This window comes from Phyllostomus discolor, chromosome 3 (assembly GCF_004126475.2).
Source record: "Phyllostomus discolor isolate MPI-MPIP mPhyDis1 chromosome 3, mPhyDis1.pri.v3, whole genome shotgun sequence".
Lineage (NCBI taxonomy): Eukaryota > Metazoa > Chordata > Mammalia > Chiroptera > Phyllostomidae > Phyllostomus > Phyllostomus discolor.
This window is the reverse complement of record NC_040905.2, coordinates 24,692,796-24,718,823: the sequence shown is the minus strand read 5'-3', so window position 1 is coordinate 24,718,823 and position 26,028 is coordinate 24,692,796. Positions and strand designations below refer to the sequence as shown.

Here is a 26,028-nt window from a genome sequence, read left to right as displayed (position 1 = left end):
GGAATGGTGTATACAGGAAAAAGAGGAAGTGTTCACTGGATTTTTTTCTTCCCTTTTCTTCTGAAAAAGAAAAGGGGGGTGTCCATCTGACTAGGAAATGGGGGCAAAAGAACCTTGTTGTGAGGGTCTTTTTATTGTTGGGCTGTTCATTGTTACTGTTTGCTACTGCCATATTTTTTCCTTTTTAAATCATTTTGTCGGAGGATTAATTTTGCCAATAACACACACATTCCCGCTCCTAAAGTAAACTGTAAGTTCTAAGTAAGCACGAACCGGTTCTGCTGACCCAGAGGGAAATAAAGATCAGAAAAGTTGCCCACTCTAGTGAAACTGGCCCTGGGCCAACAGCTACATCTGGATTCCAGTTTCGCCCTCCCTTGGCTAACACACCCCAGCGTTGTGACCTAAGGGCCAGAAAGGGAATCCTATTATTTTGCAGCGGAGAGGAAAAAGGCACTGGTTCCTCTCCGCCATCATCCCACCCTCCAGGTTTCTCTCCTTCCCACTCAACAGGCCATCCCTGTAAAGCGCCAGGGAGATCGCGGGATCCATCCAGGTGGAAATCCCAGGCTGTTTTCCTTGGAAAAGCGCCTGGATCGCAGGAGCAGCCTCCGCTCTACTATCCTTCATCCAACGCTGGGCTCAGCCCTGGCATGAGACTCAGACTCCACCCTGAGGTCACGCCCATCCCCTCAGGGCCCGCCCCTAGGCTCCGCAGCGGCCTCCCATTGGTGGAACCCTGCGTCAGTCGGCCGCCACAGCACCTGGGGCGGGAGCGTGGACCGCCACCCCCGGCCCCGATCCTCCTGTGCCCGCCTGCCGCCGGGAAGCTTAACCCCGGCGCCGGCGGGCGGCCGCCGCAACTGGAAGACCCACGGGCCGAGGCTCCGCGCCCGTCCGCAGCGCGCGGCCGGCATGGCGGCGCGGAGGAGCCCCCCGCAGGCGCGGGAGCCAGAACGGTCTAGTACCCTCGCGGCAGGTGGGCCCCGGGCGGGGCGATGGGGCGGGGCGAGGCGGGAGGGGGGGCAGTGGGCAGCCTGGGACGCGCTTTCCTCCGCCTGCAGTCCACACTCCCGCGGGTTTGGGGTGCGAGGCCCGCGCTCTGAGCGGTGGGAGACTGGACCCCTGGCCAAGGCGCCGACGGTGACGGGCTGCACCTCCACACCCGCTGCAGGGTTTGGGCATCCGTCGGGGACCGGGGTCGTATCTGAATAAGGAACAATGAATGTCCTCGGGAGGGAGAGCTGTTTGGGTCCAGGCAGCGAGTCATCTGTCTAGGTGGGGAAGACAGGTTCCTGAAAATAGAAAGCCGTCTTGCGGGGGGTGGGGAGGGGCAGGGTGAGGGGTCCAGGCAGCAGTTGGTGTCGGGCCCTGCCTCCGAGGAGCGGGGTGTCCCCTGCTCGGTGTCCCCTCTGAGAACTTGATTGTTGTCGGAGGGAAGTTGATGGGTTTCGCGCTTTGCCGCCAGAGGATGTGGGCCACACCGTCGCTGCAATCGAGACTCTCTCTACAACAGAAAACTGGCTTCTTAACAAAACTGCCACCAAGGACAAAGCAGCAGCCCAGTATGGCACAGGTTGTGAGTCGGATCGCTGAGGTCTGGGCACACCGCCTGTGTCTCCGTGTCTTCACCCTCTGCGTGGGCAGCTGGGTCCTCCTCACCTTAGAAGTGAAGGGTTTTTTCCTTGCCATCCTTCAGTTGTGCCTTGGAGTCCCAGCTCCAAGAAGATGAGCATAATTGCTTCTCAGCTTTGAGCACATTCCCTTTCTGTAACTCTGGTGAGCACCCAAGGGGTGTGAGCCCGCAGTGAATTTGGGGAGCATGTCTGCTTGCACACACAGAGTTTGGACTCTAGGTACTGCAGCATTTATGGGAAGTTGGCAGATGCCAGGTCTACTTATTAATTGCCATTCTTGGTTCCCAGCAGGAGCGTTGATCCACACAGCAAATAGTTGGGGGTTTTGCTGCTGTGGGTGTAGTGGAAGCAGCACCCTCTGAGATCAGGACATGCGTTTTAGACATGGTGTTGCCCAGCACTGCGTGCCTACAAGCCACAACCGCTCTGGACTTCCATAAGGCTGATCCCCAAGGCCCTTCCACTCTAGAATTCTGTCATGGAGAGTGATCCTCCCACTCTCAAAAGCTTGGAGAATGAACTCATTTTCGAACCTTTCTGCACCTTGGATTATTATGGAATTAGCCAAATATTTCCTGTGGGTGTATTCATTTGAACTTTTTATTGGGTTATTTTCTTCCCTTCTTCCTGCTTTATTTTGGCAGAGAAAGCAAAGTTGGAAATGGAGGTAGGGGCACAGCTGGAAAAAGCTGCTCTGGGAGGTGGAAAGGTGCCTGTTCTGGGCTTAACATAATCACCAGGAGTTTTTCCTCCCAATACACCAAGTTCAAGGTGTGCCCACACTGTGAACCCAGCAAGAATTCTTTGTTCCAGCCTGTGGCGTCTGCAGTTGGTGTGCAGTGGTGGAAGAATGTGTTTCAAGGATCAGGTTATGGAAAACTTTTCTCTCCCAAACATAACCTCCAGGGACTTAGGAGCATAGTTTCCTTTCTTTGCCGGTGATGTTTTTTTGGGGTGGTGAAGTTTAAAATCACTTGCCAAAGCTAAGATGCCACAGCTTTTTAACCTACCCTAACTCTTTTGGTAAGAGAGAGACCAAGATTTGCTTTTGAGAAAGTAGCAAATGATAGCAAGGAATATTTGACAATAAAAAGCAAACAGAATATCAGGAGAAAACTCGCAGAACAGGCAGAGGTAGACAGAGGTTTTTGGTAGCCATTGTTACTATTTCTTTTTCAGTGAGCTGTGGTTCTTCTTTACCATTGCTCACCCACTGTCCACTTGTTTGGTAGAAATGTGAGGGGAGACTGGAGTCTCTTGGGTTTTCAGTGATGTTCTTGGGAGCCACAGGACTCTGTGGTGGTCCCCAGGGACGGCATGCCCAGTGCGGAATGGGAGACCCATCAGCCAGATCCCCCCACTCCAGCTATATGTGGAACACCTCTGCTCCCCACCTCTTATTTGATATGCTGTTCTAGATAAGATTTTGTTCAGAGGGAAGGGTCTAATGCTCAACAAAAGTTTAGAAATAATGGTAATGACTAATGTTTTTGAGTGCTGCTTATGTGTTAGCTCATTTATTGCCTATAAAGTACTTAGAACCGTGCATGGCCCACTGTAGGTACCCAGGTTAGCTGCTGTTATTATCATTGCCTTATACATGAGGTAGTTGTTATTTTCAATCCTCCTTTTGGGAAACTGAGTCACATAGGAACTGATACAAGACCCCTCCCCACAACTTCTTACGCAGACTTTCCTGCTAGTTAAAAGGTGTATTCCTTAATATCACGGGTCCTGTTATTCCAAAGCCATTCAAGGGTGACTGACTATGTATGAAGCAGATGCTTCTGACCTGCCATAAGCAGTCCAACCCGTCCCCCTGGGGAGTCACAGGTACCACACTAGGTAGGCAGGTGAGTTTACCTGGTGAGCACTTCTGTGTCAAAGGGAGAGGACCAATTGGAACCCGGTGGCTGGTCAGCAGCAAGCGCATTTATGAGGACGGGAGGGCGCAGACATTCCCTCCTCAACACAGGCTGCAAAGGGTGCTTAGAATTGTCTGCTTGTTCTAGAACCTTCTTTTAGTGCTCTCAAAGCCATTGCTGTCAAGGAGTTGAATAAGGAGCAGAGGGGGCCCTGTCTGGGCAGTGTGTGCCAAAGGGGAGAGCTGTGGTTCTTCATGTGCTAGTTGTGACCTTAAAGAGAAATATTTTCCTTCTTTAAAAGACAGTTTGAGGGCTTAGGAAAAAACATTGCAATTAACACACAACAGAATGCTTTAAATGCTCCATAGTTGATATTTTTGCCAGCCTGTTTGCCCCCACTTTATACTTCTACTTTTAACATTTCTGTTAGATAGGTTAAATATCAAATAAAATGTAACTTTTGGCACCACATGTTTGAGCTAAGTCAAAATCCTTAATTGGCACAGTCATTGAATTGAAATGACCTTTGCCCTGGAGTGGGTGGGTACTGTCCTGTGTGCCTGTAGTGCCCAGTGTTGTCCCTGCCACAACGGCTGAGCATTTGAGTTCTCTTCGTGGTGCTGGACAGGGAGGCACTGCCCACAGATAGCCGTACGTAACCCTTCCAAGCGCCACACTGACGCGCAGAGCGGTTCCAGAATTTGCCCAAAGTTCCCAGCTAAAGGAAGAGGTGGTAGGATTCAAACTCAGGCAGTGCGATTCCACCTCGGCGGGTTATCTGCCGGCTTCTATCTCCTGAGACAGCGCAAGCTCCTTCCTGGGAGCGCCCTAGTTCCCCAGGGAACCTCCTCACACTCAGCTCTTCCAAATTAAATTGGGCTATCATCTTTATACCATTGTTGTCTCTCAAGGTGGGTCTCAGGTCTGAGGTACAGGGGAAGAGAGATTATGAAAAATTTTCATTATTAAGCCAAAACTTCTACATGCACAGCTCCTTATACATGGCTATTTAGGTCTCTCTGTAACTTTTGAAAGAGTTACTAGACTAGTGAATTTGGCCTTTCTCTCTTGTCCACTTGAATCCTCTGGTAAATACTCAGTCACTTAGCACAATCCTTTCTGAAAATTGAGATTGTGTGCACATTTATTAATTTGTAATTAGTTTAATGGAAGAACACTTAGATGTCACGTCATAGTGAATCAACAGTTTTTGTTTCTGCACTCATTGTGCCGGTGATCTTTTGTTCTAGGCATGCTCCATTTTTCTGCTTCCTCGTGTGACTGGAGCCAGAACAGACAGGTAGCATCATGTTTAAAATGGACAGATGACGAAACATTACATGTTCTTTTCTGGGAGACTAAGGACTATTGTCTGTTAGTACTGGGGTTCCCAGGTAATAAACCCAAATTGCGGAAACCGTAGCATATAAAATGCTATCCTCAATAAATTCTGAGTTCAGAATTTAATAAAGTCTTTCGTCATTGATTTAACCAGGGGATTATGACTTTGAGTCTATATGGAATTATTGAGTGATAGATACATAGTAACTTAAAATAACATCAAGTCTTTTTTTGCATATCCTGTTATTGGTTTTTTAATGAATATAGGGTTAGTCTTGTGGGGGATGGGTGATAAAGTAATTGGAAGTCAGTTTCTTAAGAGAGACCTCCCCGGATTGAGAGAGAAGCAGAATCTCATTCAATGTCAAGGGCCAAGAAAAGAGAGGTAGACTGCCCTCTCTCGTCCCCATCACAGTGGGCACGGGCTCCCTGCTCTCTCCAGGTGAGGCAGAGACCAGGTCCCAGGTGGCTCAGGAACAGAGGTGGGCTGGGGAGCTAGTGGTGGGAGCTCATCAGGGTGCATGCTTGGAACAATTTGGGTCTCCTTCTCTAAGCCAGGACAGGGAGTATTCCCTGGAGCATTTAATCTCCCAGGCGTAAGAGAAGTGAACTGGCTTCTTTCTTGTCAGGTAAACAGAGAGTGTGTCTGTAGGTCTTAGAGTAACACCTGGCACCTCGCAGGCGTATTTGCTGACTGGCGACAAGAAGGCCTCAGCTCTCCTGTGAGATCTCCAGAGTGACAGGAGAACTGAACGCTCTGTCTTCCAAATCGACCGCTAGGACAGGTCGAAGTGCTGCGGAGGAAGCAGAACGGCTGGTAGGAAAGGGGAAGTGGAAGAGAGGCAAGCCAGCGCCTGCGTGGGCTGAATAGTCAGTCACCATCTGGACACGAAGGGCTGGGCGGCTCCGATGGCAGTGGACAAGATCAGCTCTTTGTCATTTGACTTGGCATTTAGAAAATGAACTTGGAGTTCAGTTTGTAGCTAAGGATTAGTTTGGCTGCTCCCCTTGAAACCCAAGTGTAGCCCGTGGAACTATTAGTCTAAATGTTGGGTCTCTCCATTTTGCACCTGCCGTGTGGAACACTCAGGCAGGTTGGTTCCTTCCTCTGAAATCTCAAGCAGGGAGAAGAATCACCTGAACTGAGAGGGAGTTTATTAGGGCAGTTTTCCCCATGGTTTGTTCATGGTATATCTCCGAACTCAGTTCTGAGTACTCAGCTGATAACCCTGATGGAACCCATACAGCGGTGCTTGCTGTCCTACCCTGTCCTGTCATTTTATCATGCTTTAATATCCCAGCATTCGTCCCCACTTACACCTCATTGACTGATTCATTCACAATGTGGAGCCTGTAGCAGGTGAAGGTCCAGTTTCCCCCTCTTGACTTTGTTTCAGTCTTCTGTGTCTTCCTTGTTTTCTTGCCATTTTTTAAGAAACTGGTCACCTCCATGGAAGCACTTGTGGAAAAGGCTCTTTATCAAAACTATGGTTCAGGCCCTGGCTGGTGTGGCTCAGTTAGTTGGAACGTTGTCCTGTAGACCGAAGGGTCATGAGTTCGATTCCCGATCAGGGCACATACCCAGGTTGCAGGTATAGTAACCGCTCAGGGCACATACAAGGTGGTGACCAATCGGTGTTTCTCCCATCAGTGTTTCTATCTCTCTCTCCCCCTTTCTCTAAAAGCAATGAAAAAATGTCCTCTGGTGAGGATTTTACCAAAACGACTGTAGTGCACATTAACTGACATAGTAGAGCTGCAGAACTAAGTATGCACTGCCAAAGGTTGGAGTATTGGCAGGTCAGCGTCTCTAGTACGTACTGTACGTGCTCTGGGCATCTTTCCTGTGGTGCGAGTTTTGAGCAATGTTTTAAGTTTAGTTGAACTTCAGTTGTTTCCCAACTACTTCAGACCCTGTGCCTTGTGCCCCAACATGACTACCTCCAGAGTAATTCTGAAACTCGTGAACATAAAGAGGCCTATAGAGGGAAGTAGGGGTTAATGGCCTGGCCCCTGGATGCTGGCCCGGAGGGGAGGGAGCTGTGGTCCAGAGTCGCTCAGCTCTCCAGGACGAGACCCTGCATTCCCGACTCCCTGGTGTCTGCTCACTCCGCCACCTTGAAACCAGCCCACAAGGTGACCGCTTCGCAGTCTCACTTCCTACTTTACATTTACGTGCGTGTAATTAAGGGAAGAGAAACCACACTGGTGGCTCACTGTTTCTGACATACGTGTTACAAGTCAGGAGGGACCACCAAGATCAAGGCTGTTGGTGAGGACCAGGTATAGTGGAATAACCGAACAATTTCAAATAAGTGAATCAGGTTTTCCCAGGTCAGAGCTTGGAGATGAGTCCCCAGGGCTGCAGCGGGCTCCACAGTGTCAGGGGCCCAGACTCCTTCCACTTTGTTTCTACCCTGCGTGGCTTCCACGCCCACAGCCGCTTCCTCCCCCAGGATGAACATCCATCACCACACTTACATCCCAGTTTAGTCTGGAGGAGCAAGGGCAAGGAATGTACCCCTCTCAACAGAGCCTTCTGAAAATCGCCAGTCATACCTCCTAGCCAGAATTCACTCACACGGCTGTACCCAGCACCCACAGAGGGTGGGATGGAGCTGTGCATGCAGCCACAAGTCAGGATTCTGTTTCTGTGGAAGAGGAGAGGATGGCTGCTGGCAGGCAGTCTAGATCCTGGACTAGATCCTGATGACACGGGTTCCTTTTATTTATTCAACAAATATTTATTAATGGTCTGTAGTGTGCCGAGGCACCGAGAAAGCAGAGAGAAAACAGACACAATTCCAGTCCCAATGACGTTTACCTACAAAGGGAGGCAGACACGAACCAAACACAAACATGCTTGTATAAACGGTGACAAGCGCTGTGACGGGAAGGGACACCATGTGCTGTGGGAGAGTGTGGCGGGGACCTGGTCAGTCCTGGGGGCTGGGAAAGGGTCTGAGAAGCTTTGCCTGAGGAAGTGACATTTGAGCTGAGAGGCAGAGGATGGGGGGTGGGAGAGGCGGCAGGGGTGAGGGACAGGGGAACGGCCAGTAATCTTAGGGAAGGGGAAGAGGTGAGAAGGTACTGGGGAGCCCAGGTTAGACCCCAAGGACCCTGGAGGTGGGGGACCCCAAAGACCCTGGGGGCAGGGTGACCACCCATCCCGGTTTGTCTGGGACTGAGGAATGTCCTGGGACATGGAGCTCTCAGTGCTAACCCTGGGAGAGTCCCAGGCCAGCTTGGAGGAGTCGGTCACCTTCCCTGGAGGTCACGTTAATAGTTGGGTTCCTTTATTGTGAATTTCAGCAAAGTTCCTCTGTACAGAAGCATGGCTGGCCAGCCAAAGTAAACCACCACTGACTGTGAAAAGTAGCCCCTCGCATGGACCAAGGGAGAGAGGTGCAAAGCATAGGCCATACTTACGTCTAGTTGGACAACATTAGTGAGACTTTCCTTTATCTGGCATGATGTCTCTTAACTGTACTTCGAGAAGTTAATTGGCATGTGATAATACAGTGGAGATAACAGCAACGGCCAAATGTGGAGGAAACCCTTACCCTGGAGCGGCGTTTTTCAGCCCCGGCAACATCCTGGGATCACTGGGGAACTTAAAAGGATTGATGGGGCCCCAGCCCTTTACGTGGGAAAATTTGCAGGGGATCCAGGGCAGGGCGGTTCTCGGCTCCGCGACAGCGCCCCTCAGACTCCGGGTGCCTGGGCCTCGCCGTGGGTTTGTGGGGGTCTTGTAGGTGCAGGCTCTTGTGGACACGGACTCTGCCTGAGGATCTGTACGTCTAAGTGCCCAGATGGTGTGGATGTTTCTGGTGCGTAGACTTTGAGTACAAAGCTCTCTAACACTTGATGAGTTTGTTTTGATGTCACTGGTTGCTCTTTAGGAGAGGAGACTTCAAGGGTCATGTAAAGACAGATGGGTGTGTGGGAGGAAAGAAAGGGAAAGATTTGGGGTGGAGGACGGGGAGGCTTCGGCCGTGTGCTTCCTTCGGCAGTGGGCACGTGCCGACTCCTCATCTGGTTCCAAGGCAAGGTTCCTGGTTCCAGAAGAACCTCCGGAGGCCTCTGGCTAGAATGGAGCACTGAGCGGTGTGTCCTTCCCCTTTCACCATGAGCACTGGCTGCCAGAGTTTGGGTTTTTCCTACAAGTAACAGAAGCCACAAAGATTTCTAAATAAGACATAACACATCCATTGAATGTAAACACAAACAAAGCAACCCCATCCCCTGCTGCCCCCACCTGCCCGCAAAATTCACCACTGCCACGGGGGAAGACGGCACTGGGGAAGGGGAGCTAACGGGAAGGGCTAGCAACCATTAGCGATGGAGCCCAAATGATTCTGATGAATGGAAAAGTCACCACAGGGTGAAAGTGGAGAGTGGCTTGTCCCAGAATGTCCCTTTAGTTCTCTTTTGTCACATGTTCGTAAATGATTGTATTAGGATATAGAAGACAAGCTTAATCTTAAACATCTAAGAGGAGAGAGAGAGAGAGAACCACACAGGTGATGGCAGGTTGGAACAGTGAGCCCCATCCAGTGACATAAAATGTAGCAGGAAGACACATCAGCACCTGGGTCCACAGCGCACAGAACTTGCACACAACCTTGCTTCCCTTGCCAGGTTCTGAATGAACTGAAAGGTAGACACAGGAGTCAGAGGTTTTTAAGTGTAAGCTCATTAATAAAATTCATAGGTCTAAGTTGTGTGGCCAGAGGGCCTTGCTAGCAGTGCGGAGCTGAAGTTACCCATAAAAGGCCAGGCCTCTCTCCCAGGGAGACGGCTGGCCCAGGGCACCTCCTGGAGAGGAGGGGCTGAGCTGAGCAGACTCTCCGGAACTTCTCCATCACATGTCTCCCTGGGGAAGGAGTAAAGTGAGACCCTGGGCAGGGGTGGGAGGTGAACACCAGCGCCAGAGCTCCAGGAAAGCCTTCCTCCTGGAAACTGGCGGATGCCAGGAGGATGCCGGGATGAAGGCGCCTCTCCCAACTCCTTCCTCCGAAGTGGGAGCGACACACTCCAGCAACAGCTCTGAAGGCTTTCAGTTGACAGCAGGCTGAATGAGAGTTGATGGCACGTTTATTTCTCGGCTCTATAATTCCAACACAGTCACAGGTGATACATGAACTGGAATGTATCATCTAGAATGAGGTTCAGCAAACCACAGCCCCTGGGCCATGTCAGTCCCACTCAGCTTTTGCTTTTTTTTTTTTTTCATTATATGACCTACAACCTAAGAATAGTTTTACATTTTTTAATAGTTGGGAAGAAATCAAAAGACGAATACCATTTCCTGACATGTGCAACTTATATGAAATTCGGATCTCAGTGTTCGTAAGTTCTCTTGGAACTCAGCCCCGCTGCGTGTTGTCTGCTGGCTGCGTTCACGCTCTCAGGGCAGGCTCGAGTAGTCGGGGAGAGACCAGATGGCGGGCGAGGCCTGAAGTTCTTCCTCCCTGACCCTGCCCAGAGAACTTGCTGACCGCTGATCAAGAATGAAGAAGTGGTCACGACATTGATCACCCTTCTGGTCGGGCTGCACTCGGGACATTGTATTCTGACGTGGGGTCTGATGTGAGTGTGGAATGGGGTTCAGAGAAGAGTGACTGGGACGGTGAAGACACAGTGAAGAGAGAAGAGACTGAGATAGTGCCAGCCATGTCACATGAGAACTGGTGGAGAGAGTGTTTAATCTGGAAGGGAAACAGGCACGGTGGAAATGGTATCTACGCTCACACCCGTTCATTGTTTTGAATGCTTGATGAGAATCACTCAGCGGAGGCAGTTATGTATGTGGTTAGTTTAGAGGGCACGCTGACCTTGAGTCAGAACACGTGGGTTCAAATTCAGACTTCTTGCTTTCTCTGGGCTTTGTTTCTTCATGTCAAAGAAGTGCGTGACAGCTCATCCGATGGCCAGGTGCACAGTGAATGAAGAGGCAGCTTTCACCTTAGAGGTGCCTTCAGGCCAGTCGGGGACATGTCCTGAGGACACCTGCCTGCAGTGTAGACGGAGGGCAGAGGGGGCACCTGGTCGAGGGAGTTCTTCTGCTCAGGGGCTGGTAAGAATCAGGCCTTGGAAAGCAAGTGGAAATCCAGCACCTTTAGCCTGAAGCATTCTGTGATTCTGTGAGAGATATAAAAGGTTGTCCTACAGAGGAGGAATCAGAAGTGCCTCATGACCCGAGTAATAACGATTTAAATTGTGGTTACAGATCTGATCACAGAAGCATCTTGCTTGCTCCTCAGCTGAGCATCAGCGTCTCCCACAGCATCTAAAGGCCCTGCCGATCTGAGCCCGGCTGGCCTCCCCTCACTTTCCTGGCCCCAGGAGCTCTTGTCCATCCTGTGGTTCCAGCTCTGCCCCTCGTCTGACGCAGGTCTAGGCCAAGTGCCCGTGTTACCGCTGCTGACAGAGCCACATCCCTTTCTCCTGGGCCATCCTTGACTGTGATCCAGACGCACCTGGAGCGTCCACCTGTGAATCGATGCCAGAACATTCCAGTCTGTTGCGTTCACAGCTGCAGCATCAGCTCTTGGCACAGTGCCTTGCCTGCGAGAGGAGCTTTATCTGTATTCATAGAATAATAACAGATTTTGATCGGGATGGAGAGAAACATTCCAGAAAAAGAAATGGACTCCCCAAAAAGGGAGTGAGTGCCCCCCGGGAGAGGTATGCAACTGGCAGTCCGAGACTAGGTGGAGGGGAGACTGTGACAGGGCCTGCATCTGCAGGGCGCCTCGGCGCTGTGAGCACTCTCTCGGGGCTCACTGTGTGCATTGTGTTCCAGCTCTCTGTCGTCACTGCTGGTCTCCGCTGCTGGGGAGGCTTTTAGGGATCACTGAGGCCACGTAATTTGTCCAAGGAGGTCCTGCAGCTAGAACACGGCAGAGTGAAGACAGAGCCCCGGGCCCGTCTTGCCAAACCAGTTGTCTGTACCCGGCCCGGGAGCCTGCCTGGGCAAAGTGATCCTCGGGCTCTGGGGTTTCCCGGGGAGGGATTCCAGCTCGCTCTTCCACCGAAGCTTATCCCACCTACAGCTTTTGTGTTTTAATAATTGGGCGGGTTTTAAAACCTCTCCACACGATTAGAAAAACAAACTTATACCTTTTAATATGATGGCTTGCATTTAATACTCCTAAAGATGTGCCCAGTAAATGAAACAAACAAACAAACAAACAAAAACAAACCTGAGCTCTGATGTTATTAAATACACACACAGTTCGCTCAGCAAGGAGCAGTTTCCTGTCGCATCACCGACACTCCTAGTTGCACAGGAGCCCGGTCCCGCGGGGATGTGCTGAACACTTAAGAATGCTGCACGACAGGGCTGCAGCTGAGTGTCTTACTGGTCGTGACTTTCCAGATAAAAACCTTTCACTTGGTGGTTCTCTTCCTCAGTGATAACTGATCTTGTGGTTGTTGGTTGTAGTATTTCACTAAGTGGAAGACTCGTTTCTTAACTGAGCCAGAACTGATACCTGACATACAAAAGCAAAGGAAGTCTTTTGACCTCACCATTTCAAAGATTTATTAAGAGGATATTTTTTCTAAATATTTCCCCCGTAACTGACATGAAATAATTGACCTATGTTTTTTAAAGAACCAAGACTGCTTAAACCCATTCTCACACTGCTGTGCTGACCCTTTGTTATTGCTATTTTTTTTTTAAATCCTTACTCAAGGATATTTTTTTACTGGTTTGAGAGAGAGAGGAAGGAAGTGAGAGAGGGAGAGAAACATTGATGTGAGAAACGTCGACTGGCTGCCTCCTGTGCACACCCCGACTGGGGACTGAATGCACTACCTACATAACAGGCCCTGACCGGGGATCGAACCTGCAGCGTTTTTGTGTACTGGTGTACGGGACGACACTCTGACCAACCGAGCCCCCTGGCCAGGGCCGTGCTGACCCTTTAACATTCTCTAGGGGTCTTCCAGTGCTCTCGATTATTTAGAAACCTTGATGACTTAATAGAATTTGTTCTGCGTGTCTGTCATTCAGTTTGCATATTGCTTGGTTTCTTTGTTTGGACTAATGGGTGATATTTTGCTTTGTTCTGGGGCCTCTGAGTTTTCAGCACTAACCTCTGAGGGCGATGACCCACTGTGGAAGAGAGGTCTGCTGCCCATCTGGGCATCACAGGGCCTTGTGTTATTCTGAGTGCTGGCCAGGTGCCCACACCAGGATGGGCTGAGCCCGGGGAGCGCAGGTCGTGGCTCTGTGGGCCTGGGATGAGCTGACCAGTAAGTAGCCTTTCCCGACGGGAGGGCATCATGCCCCCGGAGCATGAGCTCCCTGAGGGCAGGCTGTGTGTCTCCCACGTCGCTTCACTGCCAGCCCGGCGCCCAGCCCACGTGGGAAGAAGGATAAGCAGAGGGTGAGGGGAGAGGAAAGTAGGGCTTTGTGGGCCCTTCTCTGCCCACCGTCCCACCTGGCCTCAGCCTGCCCCTCTCTGCAGCACCTCCCTCCCGGCTCAGAACTACCCAAAAGCCACATTCACCTTTTCAGAGGGAGTAAGTAGCATTCCACAGCACAGCTCAGAAGGTGTGAAAAGTTCACCCAGCACCTCTGCCACGTCTGGGCCCTCCCCGCTGCACCCCACCCCCACCCTTCCACTGCTCTGGCCGCAGGGAGGGCACCGCTGTCTGGGGATGGCTGCCTCCGCAGCCACTCTCTCTGCTTGTTTCCACCTGTGTCTCTTGGCCTCTCTGTCCTTCATCTGGTGATTCACCATAACATGGCATTACAGCAGGTAGAAATACCTGTTGTATTTCTTACATTAAAGCTGGTATTTTTTACCTTAAAATTTCTTAACAAGATGATTTTAATATATGCCTATGTATCTTCATTCGCTCTGCTGCCTCAAACGTCGAAATTAAATTGCCTTTTAGCTCAGGCCTCATTATTTTCCCCTTCATGGTGCACTGGGCATCCTTCAGTCCACCATCTCTGCTTCTGGAGAAAGTCCCCGTGCTAGACGCAGGTGACAGTGTAGCTGTGCAGGGAGAAAGCCCCATGCACTGCTGTGCTGCATACGGCTGGGAAAGGAAGTGGGGAAGACAGTGTGGCAGACCCGTGGGGACATGGGGGTAGGAAAGGACCTGGAACAACAGTGCATGTTGGGAGGCCAACCACACAAGGATGGGTTTCCGTGGGAGCGAGCCAGGGGCTCCGGGGCTCCCGGCGGATCTGCCGTCTGGGTACTCACCCGGTTTCCGGATCTTCAGTGTCTTTTAGTTTTGTTTTCAGGGGTTTTTTTTCGTTTTGGTTTCCTGTTTGAATGTTTGAATTATTTCAGCTTTGTTACATTTTAGAGAACGGAAAAAAAATCTAAGTAGAATTCTACCACAAAAAACGGTGGCTTTTAAAATTTTTTTTTACTTTTAGTCAGTGGTCTCATCTGCCATATATAGTCTGAGAGAATCACAGATCAGATTTTAGTTTCAAATCGTCATGCTGTTGATTTCAGGAGGTTGTGGGGTAATTATTCAAAGATATCTGAAGTGTTACCTCTGGGAGTCTGGATTGGGGTCTCTGGGAATGTTTGGGTGGTGATGATTGGGGAAGTGAGTGAGACCGAGTCAATCCACTTTCTAAAATAATAGAATGCACGGTGCGTACATAGAACCTCCTTCAGCCACCACCCCAGTGGTCCAGTCCAAAAGTATTAAAAAAGAAAGTTCAGTTTTTGTCACTTGATGAACGTTAAAGAGGGTCAAATCCGAAATTCCTGGCAATTGCTTCTGTTTACTGCGTCTTCTTGTAACCCTCACTTTCTGAGATTCTCCACGGCCAAAACCTTCCGCCACCTACCCTCTTTTTGCTTGTTTCCCTTGCTCTGGCTCCTCTTTTCATTATGTTGAATGATTGAATCCCTTTTGGGGGAACCTTCTTTTCCTTCCGACCAGTCCAGTCAGCATCCCATGAGGCCAGCCCCCTGTGAGGCCGGGACTTCCCCAGCGCAGGGGGAGGGGAAGGCGGGCAGACCAGTGCTGAGTTCTCCTTGGCAGGCCGGCAGCAGGGGGACCCTGGTGAAGACTCCGACATGGAAAGTTTGATTCACTCTCAGCAGTGCCTGGGGAAGTGAGATTTGACTCACAGGATTATCAGAGTTGTGGTCGTGATAGTGTTTTGCTAGGCTCCTAATTTATGGTGTTCTCTGTGTGCTTTCTTTCTTTTTAAGTCTTTTTTCTTTTAAAGGTTTTATTTATTTATTTTTAGAGAGGAGAAAGGAGGGAGAAGGAGAGGGTGAGAAACATCAGTGTGTGGTTGCCTCTCACGCAACCCCCACTCGGGATCAGGCACGTGCCCTGACTGGGAATCGAACCGGCAACCCTTGTGTTCACAGGCTAGCACTCAATCCACTGAACCACACCAGCCAGGGCTCTGTTTGCTTTTTTTGAGTTGTCATCCAGTTATTGACACATGCAGGAAACATTTTTTAAAATTCTCTTTTTAGCCCTGGCTGGTGTAGCTCAGTGGATTGAGCGTGGGCTGTGAACCAGGCATCGCAGGTTCAATTCCCAGTCAGGACACATGCCTAGGTTGCAGGCCATGACCCCCAGCAACCGCACATTGGTATCTCTCTCTCTCTCTCTCTCCCTCCCTCCCTCCATTCCCTCTCTAAAAATAAATAAATAAATTCTAAACAAAAATTCTCTTTTTAAAGTCTTTATTCTATACCTGATCTAGCAACACTGGTTTAAAGATTTCCTCAGCTACATAATTCAACGGCAGGACAGCCCGGTGATGAGACGTACAGCTGCTGGCATCACATTGCCCTGTCTTTGAATTCTGGCTGGACTGCTGGTTTCATCTCTGTCCCCCACGGTTTTCTCATTTAAAAATTGGGGTGATTAGAGTAATAGCAATAAAAATAATTATGACCACTTGTTGGGTGCTTACAGTACGCCCGACAGCCTTATACCTGTCTTCCCGTTACACCCTCCAATCCCACAACAGCTCTGAGAGGCGGGCACCACTTGGCCCTCACTGTTATATACTGTCCCGTCTCCGGGTTAGGGGACAGAGGCCTTGGAGGTGAAGGCCCTCCCCCAGCGTGTGTGCAGCGACGGATGGGACCCACGCCACGGAGCTCCGGAGCAAATGAGATAATCCCTGTGAAACTCTTGGCACGGGAGCTGGCACATAGCAAAACATCAACTATAACTGTTTTAATGATCAATGAAGCCATACCTTTTCCTACTAAAACATTGTACAGCACTTCCTCTCCTTTGACTTACAAGCCCTGTCCTGATAACATCATCTGGGGGCCCCTCGGGACTGGCTGTGATTTGTGGTTGGAGTACCTGCCAGGAAGGGGCTCTTGTGTCAGGGCCATGAGATCTGGGAGTTCAGGCTTCTGTTCTAGGCATGCCTGGAAAGGGCGTATTGAGCCTCATGTGGCTTTTTTCCTGCTAAGTTGATACTATCACCCTTTCTCGGGCTGTGGGCAGGGTTTCATTTTGAGGATAAGGGCAGCAGGCTGGGGAGGTGTGCATGCGTGCGTGCATACTGGAGCAGGGAGAGCCATGGTCTGCAGTGGGTCCTTCCTGTGCAGCTGCAGAGAAGGCCCTCATTTGGGGCCTCAAATCAAATGCCCTAGTGGCCAGATGTCGGCTTAGAGGAATGCAGCGGGTCAGAGGGAGTCCGTGACCCGTGAGAGCAGTGCCCCACCAAGGGTGGCAGCCAGGCCCCAGTGTAGAGACTGGGGCCCTCAAGTCCACATACAGGTGAGCCCCACCCAGTGGAAAGCAGACAGATGCTCTGGAAAGCCCTTCACAAAGGAAGAAATGAGAGCGTGTTGCTCAGAACTGCAGGCTACAGTGAGAGTCCGTAACTGGCGTGGGATTCAGGGAAACAGGTGCTCCAGCGCCCCAGTGGGGAGTGTCCAGTGGCAGTGTTGTTTTGGGAGGCACTGTGTCAACATCTGTCAACACTAAAAATGTGCAAGCCCTTTGACCCAGAGTATCCCCTTGCTGAAATTGTCCTAAGAGCCACCATGAGCCACAAACACGGGCTGGTGGAAGAGAATGCTTGTCTCAGCCATGATCGTAAGTGGAAAGTGGAAGCAAGCAATGGTTAGTAATTGGGCTGTGATTACGGCGGTGATGGTCTGTCTTTGTACTGCAGTGTTACAGTACAAAGTACCATAGCAGTCTTCAGAGAGAATAATGTGGATCTATACGTAGTGATATGAAAAGATGTTCAACTTGTAATTTCATATGACATCAATATGAAGAGAAGAAACAACCTGTACTGTCTTGTGCAGTTTTGCATGTTTCTAGAAAATGTCTGTGACTGCGATAGGAGAAATCATGTATCATTGACCATGTTTTAGTTCTTCCATGACTTTAAGGACTTACTAAAAATATGTGCATATATGAGAATTTTCAGAGTTGGGAAACCAGACTGAATTAATAAGAGTCTAAATTATAGGTGTAAAGGCAGTATGGCTCTACATTTTTAAATAATTTATAAACCATATTACTAAATTGCTAGGTGGGAGTAAGTCTATAATAAATAGCTAATCCTAAACAATAATGTGTTTGAAAATGTCTTTTTAAGTAATGATGTAAAAAATAGGCATTTTTATTTGCTGGTAACTTTTTTCATTTCTTTATCTTCTGGTAAATTCTTTATTGAAAGTGTAAATAAACATCAAAGATAATAAAAAATGCTCTGCATTAAAGTATTTTTCTCTTTAAAAAAATACTAAAGGTGTGGATTCCAAATGGATGAGGCTTTTACTGCATTAGTCATGGGGATTTTACTAAACCCTGTGCTGTGGAGGACACTGTTTCACGGTGAACCCCAGGAGTCCTCTTCCTCATTTGTGCTTCAGCATTGTTCTTCGCCCAAACATAATACCGTTAGGAATCTCCTGCCTTAGTAAAATATTGCAAGTACCCAGTTTGGGCTCTTCAGGCCTCATAATTTCCCCCCTGTCGAGTCAGGAAGGAGAGCGTGCACCACCCGCAGCACATCCATCTCCATCTCGTGACTGTTCTTTTAAGGGGCCACTTGCTGGAAACGGTGTCTGTGTGCCTGCTGTTTGAGTCACTGGTTCCGTGTGGTAAGGCCATGTGTTATGGCCCGTGTATGAAGTGTTGAAGGGACTTATCTACGAAAAAGAAGATAAAAACTATGAACAGTAAAGTGACAACAAACTCACAATTATCAACAACTGAACCTTAAAAAACAACTAGAAAGCAAACAACGAGAACAGGAACAGAATCACAGAGATGAAGGTCACATGGAGGGTTATCAGTGGGGAGGTGGAAGGGGGAGAATAAGGGAAAAGGTACAAGGAATAAGAAGCATAATTGGGCCCTGGCTGGCGTAGCTCAGTGGATTGAGCTCGGGCTACGGACCAAAGTGTCGCAGGTTCAATTCCCTGTCAGGGCACATGCCTGTTGCAGGCCACGGCCCCCACCAACCACACATTGATGTTTCTCTCTGTCTCTCTCTCTCTCTCTCTCTCTCTCTGTCTCTCTCTCTCTCTCTCCCTCTCCCTTCCCTCTCTAAAAATAAATAAATAAAATCTTTAAAAAAAAACTTCGGAAAAAAAAAGCGTGATTGGTAGCCACAAAATAGACAGGGGGAGGTTAAGAATAGTATGGGAAGTGGAGAAGCCAAAAAAGCCAAAGAACTTACATGTACAACCCATGGATGTGAACTAAGGGATATACTTTTAAAAAAAAAGAATACCAAAGTGGGCAGAAGTGGATGGGGCGGCATCATTTCTGGATTCAGCAGATACTCAGCACAGGGCATGGTGCTGGTTGATAAATCATCTCATTCTGTCTTTCCCCAGCAAGGTCAGGCTTTTACCCACTTCACAGCTGAGACAAGTCAGGGTAGAAGTGGGTTTCCCACGGGCACACAGCTAGGTGAGTAGGAGAAGCAGGCTTTGAGTTCAGGTTGGAGGGATTGCAAAACCTACATTCTTTATGTTCACTCTTCCTCTTGGATTTTGGGGATGAAGATATTCTTGTATATGACCCTGATTATATTGGAACGAGGCATTTCTTTAATTTTCAGATGTCATTTTTGAATGCTTTCAATATGTTTATATAAATCAACCGTAGACCCTTTGCAGATAGTTATCCATTGTATCCTTTTCCCCCTTAAACAAAGCAGACTTGTGTAATTGTGATGTGATTTTTTTTTCAATTACATTTTTGTAGGAAACGACCAAGTTCACTCCTGGACACTCGTCACCAGCCAAGCCTTAGACACTGCGTGGGGAATAGCGAAGGGCTCCGTGATGCTGGCAGTCTCGCTGCTGCTGGCCACCCTCTGCTACTTCCGACGGCTGAATTTACACCTAGGGCACCGGCTGAAATGGTGGGTGGCTGCGTCATCTGTGGAATATCTAAAACATTCTTGTCGTGAAGGTAGTATTTTTGGTATTATTGTTTCCTCTTTCTTTCAGGTGGAGTGGATATCTGCAAAGAAAATTCAAAAGTAAATATTTTTATGTGCATCTGTCCTTATTTTTAAGTTGCAGAGAGGGTTCAAGAAGGAGGAAGAAAGGGAAAATTAACTACCCTTTATTTTTGATTCAGGGAACCTCAGCGTGGAGGCGGAAGTCGACTTACTCAGCTATTGTGCAAGAGAGTGGAAAGGGGAGACACCCCGTGCCAAGCTGATGAGGAAGGTTTGTAAAGGTCATGGGGGATGGAGAATCTGTGTGTAAACAAACATTCCACTCTGCTTTATGGACCCAGAGACTAACTGAAACTGAATGTGACATAAGGGACAACCGTGGCGCTAATTTAAAAGCCAAACAGCTGCTAGACATTGGCTTTGGGCCTTTTGCCCAGAGCCAGTGCCTTCGACTACTGGGGCGAAGTCCAGTCTGTGAGTTCAGAAAACGGAATCAACTCCTTTCGGCTCTCTCCTCACCAGGCCAGCCAAACCTCTGTGGCTGTGGGGGCGACTTCTGTCCTTGAAGGGATTTGGCCCCTTGATAAAAATATTTTGAGGATTTTTAGAGTTTTCCATTGGATCAGTCTTGGGAAATATTCCCAGCAGTGCTGCCCAAACTTGTCACTAGCAAAGGGGAAAAAAAAAAAAGGTGGTACATTTAAAATAGTCCTTAGCATGGTTTTAAAGTGCACAGCATTTCCCACTGTGACCGAGCCGTACCCGTGATCTCCCCACAGTGACATTCCCTGGCCTGGGCTCCAGGAACTTACCGTGTAGGGTAGCACGGGACCCTCGTCTCTCCACACACACCATGACATGAAATGACGTGTGGTCCAATTCATAATTTAGAGTTGTTTTATTTCTGTTGTCTGCTTTATGTAGAAGCACGCCTCACTGGACAGTACATTGAAATCACTTTCCTTATTTCTTATCCAATAGAATTAAAGAGCAGCTTTCTGTTTTTGTGCTAAATAGGCTTACGAGGAGCTGTTCTGGCGGCGTCACATTAAATGTGTCCGACAAGTGAAGAGAGACAACTACGACGCACTGAGATCTGTGTTGTTCCAGATATTCAGCCAGGGCCTTTCTTTTCCATCCTGGATGAAGGAGAAAGACATCGTTAAGGTGTGTCCCCCCACCAGAAACACCTAAGAGTCCCCTTGGTGACAACAGCAGCCCCGCCGCTCTGGGTCTGCCGTGGGCAGCTCTGTATGCGGGGGTCCCGAGGCTGAACTCCGCTGACCAGGCCCTCCGACTCCCACGTGCGTTTGCCCACAGACCGTCCCAGAAAGATAGTCAGACCCAGTTGTTAATGTGTTAATGCCATTGTCTTTTCCTGGCATCGTCTTTAATGCCCTCTGCCGGTTCCAGGGAAGGCAGTCTACTGAAACTCACTTTTGGACTCTGTAGTTATCTGAGTTTTGACAAACTCGGTGTGTGCCTACTACCCCACACACCCCCTTGTTTCCCGCCACAGTCAGTCCTTCTCTCACTCCCGTCTCCTGGCAACTGCTGACAGGTCGTGTGTCCCTGTGCTTTTGTTGCCTTTTCCAGAATGCTATCTAAATGGAACCATCCCGAGTGCGGCCTTTTGAAGTGAGGTCTTTCACTTAGCATAATGAATTTGCAGTTCACCCAGATGGTCCGTGAATATGTTGTTCATTCCTTTTTATTGTTGAGTGGTGTTGCTTGACAGCAATGTGACAGTTAATACCATGAATGAAGCTGTTATAAATGTTCCCATACAGGATTTTATGTGCACATAAGTTTCCATTCCTTTCTGGTGGGATCACTGGGTCTTATGGCAGGTGTATGCTTACTTTATAAGAACCTGCCAAACCACTTTCCAAATGTCTGTACCATGATGCATGCGTACCACAAATGTGTCAGGGTCCCAGTTGCTCCACATTCTCACAAGCACCCGGGATTGTCAGGTGTTTTTGTTCATTTATTTTCACCTTTGTTTTTGTTTCCGCCATTCTGATAGGTGTGCATTAGTATCATTGTGCTTTTAGTTTGCATTCCCCTGGTGAGTTACGATGTTGAGCATCTTTCCCTCTGCTTATTTGCTATCCTTGTGTTCTCTTTGGAGAAGTGTCTGTTCAAATCTTTTGCCCATATTTTTATTGTCTTGTTTTTGTTATTGATTGAGTTTGGAGAATTCTTTATATATTTTGAATACAAGTGCTTTATCATATATGTGATTTACAGATATTTTCTTCCAGTCCTTTCCTTGTTTTTCATTTTCTTAACAGTGTAAACCAATACATTCTTGGTGCTAACCTGAATTTTTATTTTGAATGCAGTATCCTAATGTGGGATGCACATTTAAGTTGGAGGAGCAAAGAAATATGAAGTGTATGCTTACACAGATAGCTCCTCATGTTCCATTTCCTTATCATTTTTAATCCAGAGATTTTTTTATTAGTTTTATTTTATCTCACAAATGCTTGCCAGGTGTATTCAGTGTGCCAGCCCAGCTGCTCATGGCTGAGGACAGAGACTACCCCTGGGAGCCTGGGTTGCACATGGTGAATCTGGTGGGAAATGCATTGGATGCCTATGGTGGATCAGATTCTTACATACGCTGTGATCTTATTTAGCCCCAACCCAAGTCCTATAAAACTGTCCTTGATTTATAGTGGAGGATGCGGCTGAGTCATTAAATAACCTGCTGGTTGAGTAACTTCCCAGCAGGTGATTTACACAGCTGGGTTTGAGCCCTAACAAGCACCATCCCCAAACCCGCCTATTCCCGGATGTGCTGTGTTGCTCTCGCATTGTCTGGTTAAAGATAATTTCTAAAGGGTAGAAATTATTATATCTAAGTAGTACCTATATCTAGGTAGTTTGGGAAATGTTATATCCCAAAAGATTGTTTCTATGGACTTAATCTTATAGTTAAGTTTTTATCAGTTATGAAATTATGAATTAAGAGTATGATCCAAGTCACAGAATCCAGAAGTCTAAAAGAAAATGACTATATGTTTTTCCTTTACTGAGGTTATAGTCTTTTTAAATGAAGATTGGCCCTGGTTGGTATGACTCAGTAGATTGAGTGCCGCCAGCCTGTGAACCAAAGGGTCGTTGGTTTGATTCCCAGTCAGGGCATGTGCCTGGGTGGGGGCCATGCAAGAGGCAACCACCCATTGATGTTTCTCTCTCTTTTCTTTCTCCCTCCTTTCCCTGCTGTCTAAAAATAAGTAAATTAAAAATTAAAAAAAAATTTTAAATAAATGAAGATTGCTAAATGAGGTGGGATTATGTGCTCTGACAGTCCCAATTGTGCATAATAAATGTTGACACACTAATCACCGTTGGCATCTTCTTTTTCAAGCTTCCTGAGAAACTGCTCTTTTCACAAGGTTGTAATTGGATCCAGCAATACAGTTTTGGCCCTGAGAAGTACACAGGTTCCAATGTGTTTGGAAAATTGCGTAAATGTGTGGAATTATTGAAGACACAGGTGAGAGTTTGGCGGCTGGGGCGAGAGGCTGGGAACGAAAGCACCCGTCCCACACTTCGCCCCTTTCCTCCCGTGTCAGGCCTGTCACTCTATGTTAGCTGCGTAGGGAGTGCGGGCAGAAACGCTGCTTCAGGTGCCTGAGATTCCTTCCCCTTGATCTTCATTCTCCTTCAAGCGATGAATGAAAGCAATGTTGTTCTACACGATCCGATAGTTCGGTCCTTCGCGAACTAAGAGGCCCTTTGAGGGCTGGCCCAGAAACCTTAACAAGCACGAACCTTTGTTTCCCCAGAGAAATGGGGTGCAAGTTCCAGACAAGACACTCAGAAATGCCCTTCTGGAATGCGCCCTGTTAGTGACTTGGCAACGGCAGAGATGTTATAATTTGACTCAGAGCAGAGTTTTTCCTGTCTTTTAGTAAAAACAGATTTTGGATTGTTGGAATGAATCCTCCTTGGGAAGCACCATAACCTTTCTGGGCCATAGCTTTCTTGTCTGTAAAACGGAACTGTACATAGTATCGACCCTGTATGGTTCCTGTGAGGATTCAGTGAGCTAATACACACAGAGTGCGCCTTACACTGTGCCTGGCACTCAGCGGGCGTTCCAGAAGGCGGGCCAGCGCCGCCGGGCGCCGTAGCGGCCTTTGTGCAGCGCAGCCGTCATCAGCAGTGGAAGGAAACTGACTCGCTTAGTGTTTTCCCTGGAGGGTGGTGCTTTTGTGAAAAAACATTTTATTGAAGCTAGTTTGTTATTGTAAAAGTAATGTATGCTTATGTTTTAAAAAGTCCATGTCAAAAGATATAAAATGAAAAGTGAAAGTTCTATTTTCCTCTATTCATCTTTGTTTTATGTTATAAGTGTTGTATGTACTTTAAACGTTATGCAGGGGTATACGTATTCATCCTTACCCTTCAAAATTTTGCGGTTCCGTCTGTGTTTTTAGTGGACTGAATTCAGTGGGATTAAAGACTATCACAAGAGAGGAAGTATGTGCAACATCCTTTTCTCTGACGCCATTTTGGAATACAAACTGTATGAAGCTTTAAAGTTCATCATGCTTTATCAAGTCACTGAAGTTTATGAACAAATGAAGACGAAAAAGATCATTCCCAGTCTTTTCAGACTCCTGTTTTCCCGGGAGACATCGTCTGATCCTTTGAGCTTCATGATGAATCACCTAAATTCTGTCGGCGACACGTGTGGACTAGAGCAGGTATGGCAGGGGCGGGGCAGGGGTGGAAGAATCGGGTGTGTTTGATCAAGGATTATCTTGGCAATCCTGGAACACGCAGGGGCTCGGTGTTTGCGTTCCGCAGTGGTGAGACTGGCTGCGCTTGCAGAGCGGTGGGTTGACGTTATAGCCCCGGAAATGCAGCAGAGAAGAGGAACAGCCTCGCCGCTCTGAGCTGGTTGCCGTGTGTCTCTCGCCCCTGTGGCTGAAGGACACCCTTGCTGGGTCGTCTTTCTGACCTTGCACGCTGCTTCTCAGTTGACAATAGGGTCTCCCACAGCAGAGGTAACCAGGAGAAATCCCACTTGGAAAGTGAGATAAGGTTTGGGAAAGCGTTTGGTTACTTACTGCAGATAAATTGAAATTATTTCAGTTTTTTTAAAACCCAGAAAATGCTTTTATGTCCCCCGAAGGGTTTTTGTTTTGTTTTGTTTTGCTTTCCTAGGAGGTATACAAAATCATCTTAACTTTTTAAATAAATTGATTTAAAATGATATAAAACTGGTTGGAAAACAGTGTAGTTTTTTTAAATTAAAAACATTTTGTTTATCCTCACCCGAGGACATGCTCATTGATTTTGGAGACAGGAGAAGGGAAGGAGAGAGACATGGATTGTGCCCGACAGGGAACCGAACCCACAACCTAGGCATGCGCCCTGACCCGCAATCAAACCCGTGACATTTCAGTTTACTCCATTACACTCCAACCAACCGAGCCACACCAGCCAGAGGGGAAAACAGTGTACTTTTTATTATAAGCATTCCTTAATTTTTTTATTAGTTTTTGTCCACATACTTTTCCCTGTGATTTCTTTGGGCTAGTCTTGAGAGATGTTCCTCCGTTGGTCCCCTGCCTTCCACGTAGTGCACATTTGTTCCTGGCCCGTGCCCACTCCGTGGGTCATGCGCGGGTCTGCAGAGAAGTACGTTATTTCACAAGCTGACGACGAAGAGCGTGCTCCCCCCACTGGTGGGAGGGCAGGAGTTTGAAATGTGTATTGTGACCTCTCTTTCATCTCTTTCCCAGATTGATATGTTTATACTTGGATATGCACTTGAAGTCAAGATAAAAGTGTTCAGACTGTTCAAGTTTAACTCCAGGGACTTTGAAGTCTGCTACCCAGAGGAGCCACTCAGGGAGTGGCCTGAGATCTCCCTGCTGACCGAGAATGACCGCCATTACCACATCCCCGTCTTTTAAGTCTGGCGTGGACCAGATACCCGCCAGTGACAGTGGTCACGCTGGCAAGTGCAGTGTTCCGGGAAAACCAAAGCTGGCGGTGTAGCCACTGAAGGAAGTAGGACCTTCTCCAGAATGCCAGGTACACTGGACGCAGCGACGCACACACGGCCTTTCTTTGTTTCTCAGTGGTTTCCTCCAGAGCAGTTGCACTAATACATTTGTGGGTGCGCGGTTTGACCTTGTTCATAAGAGCTGGGGTCCCTCCATACCTGGGGGTTTTTAAGAGCATGAGAACATTTAATGTGGACGAAAACAACAGGAAAACATGGAGAAGACAAGTAGGAGAAAAGACTAACCTAGAAAGAATGAATTTGTGTCTAGCTTTTATAGTCTTCATTAAGAATCTTGCCTTTGGTTGATTTTGGATCCTCATAAACATAGTCTTATTTTATAAGGATGACCTTCCCAGGAATCTTTATGGTATCTTGACTTTTCTAGAACCACTTGATTAACTATAAAATTATGGGGGGCAGGGCAGTGTATGTACACATATACACTCATGCCCCAATGTATACATGTATAGTTTTATATATACACATATAAACACATACACAGATAACCACTACTTTGTAATGTACAGTTTGTTTCATATCTCTTTACATTTTTTGTTATTACATCTGGCCAGCTTAATACATTTTCTAAGATGAAACAGATAAATTTTGTAGTTTGAGGCAAATGAATGACAACTATTGAACTGTCATGAAAAAATTAACCTGCGGTGTATTGACACATGTATTTAATGTGTGGGAGGTAGAGTCATGCCTGCCACCCCCCTTGCTCAGAAATAT

The 26,028-nt window shown here is 47.9% G+C and overlaps 1 protein-coding gene across 1 annotated transcript; it reads left to right on the top strand.

Annotated features, from left to right (window-relative positions):
- Positions 1 to 776: 776 nt before the first annotated feature.
- On the top strand, positions 777 to 25,774 carry OTULINL (OTU deubiquitinase with linear linkage specificity like). Its single transcript, XM_028520549.2, has 8 exons — positions 777 to 979; positions 19,055 to 19,214; positions 19,303 to 19,334; positions 19,436 to 19,527; positions 20,274 to 20,423; positions 22,636 to 22,764; positions 23,711 to 23,980; positions 25,025 to 25,774. The coding sequence occupies exons 1-8, from the start codon at positions 916 to 918 to the stop codon at positions 25,196 to 25,198; spliced, it is 1,071 nt and encodes a 356-aa protein (XP_028376350.2). The 5' UTR covers positions 777 to 915; the 3' UTR covers positions 25,199 to 25,774.
- The last annotated feature ends 254 nt before the right edge of the window (positions 25,775 to 26,028 follow it).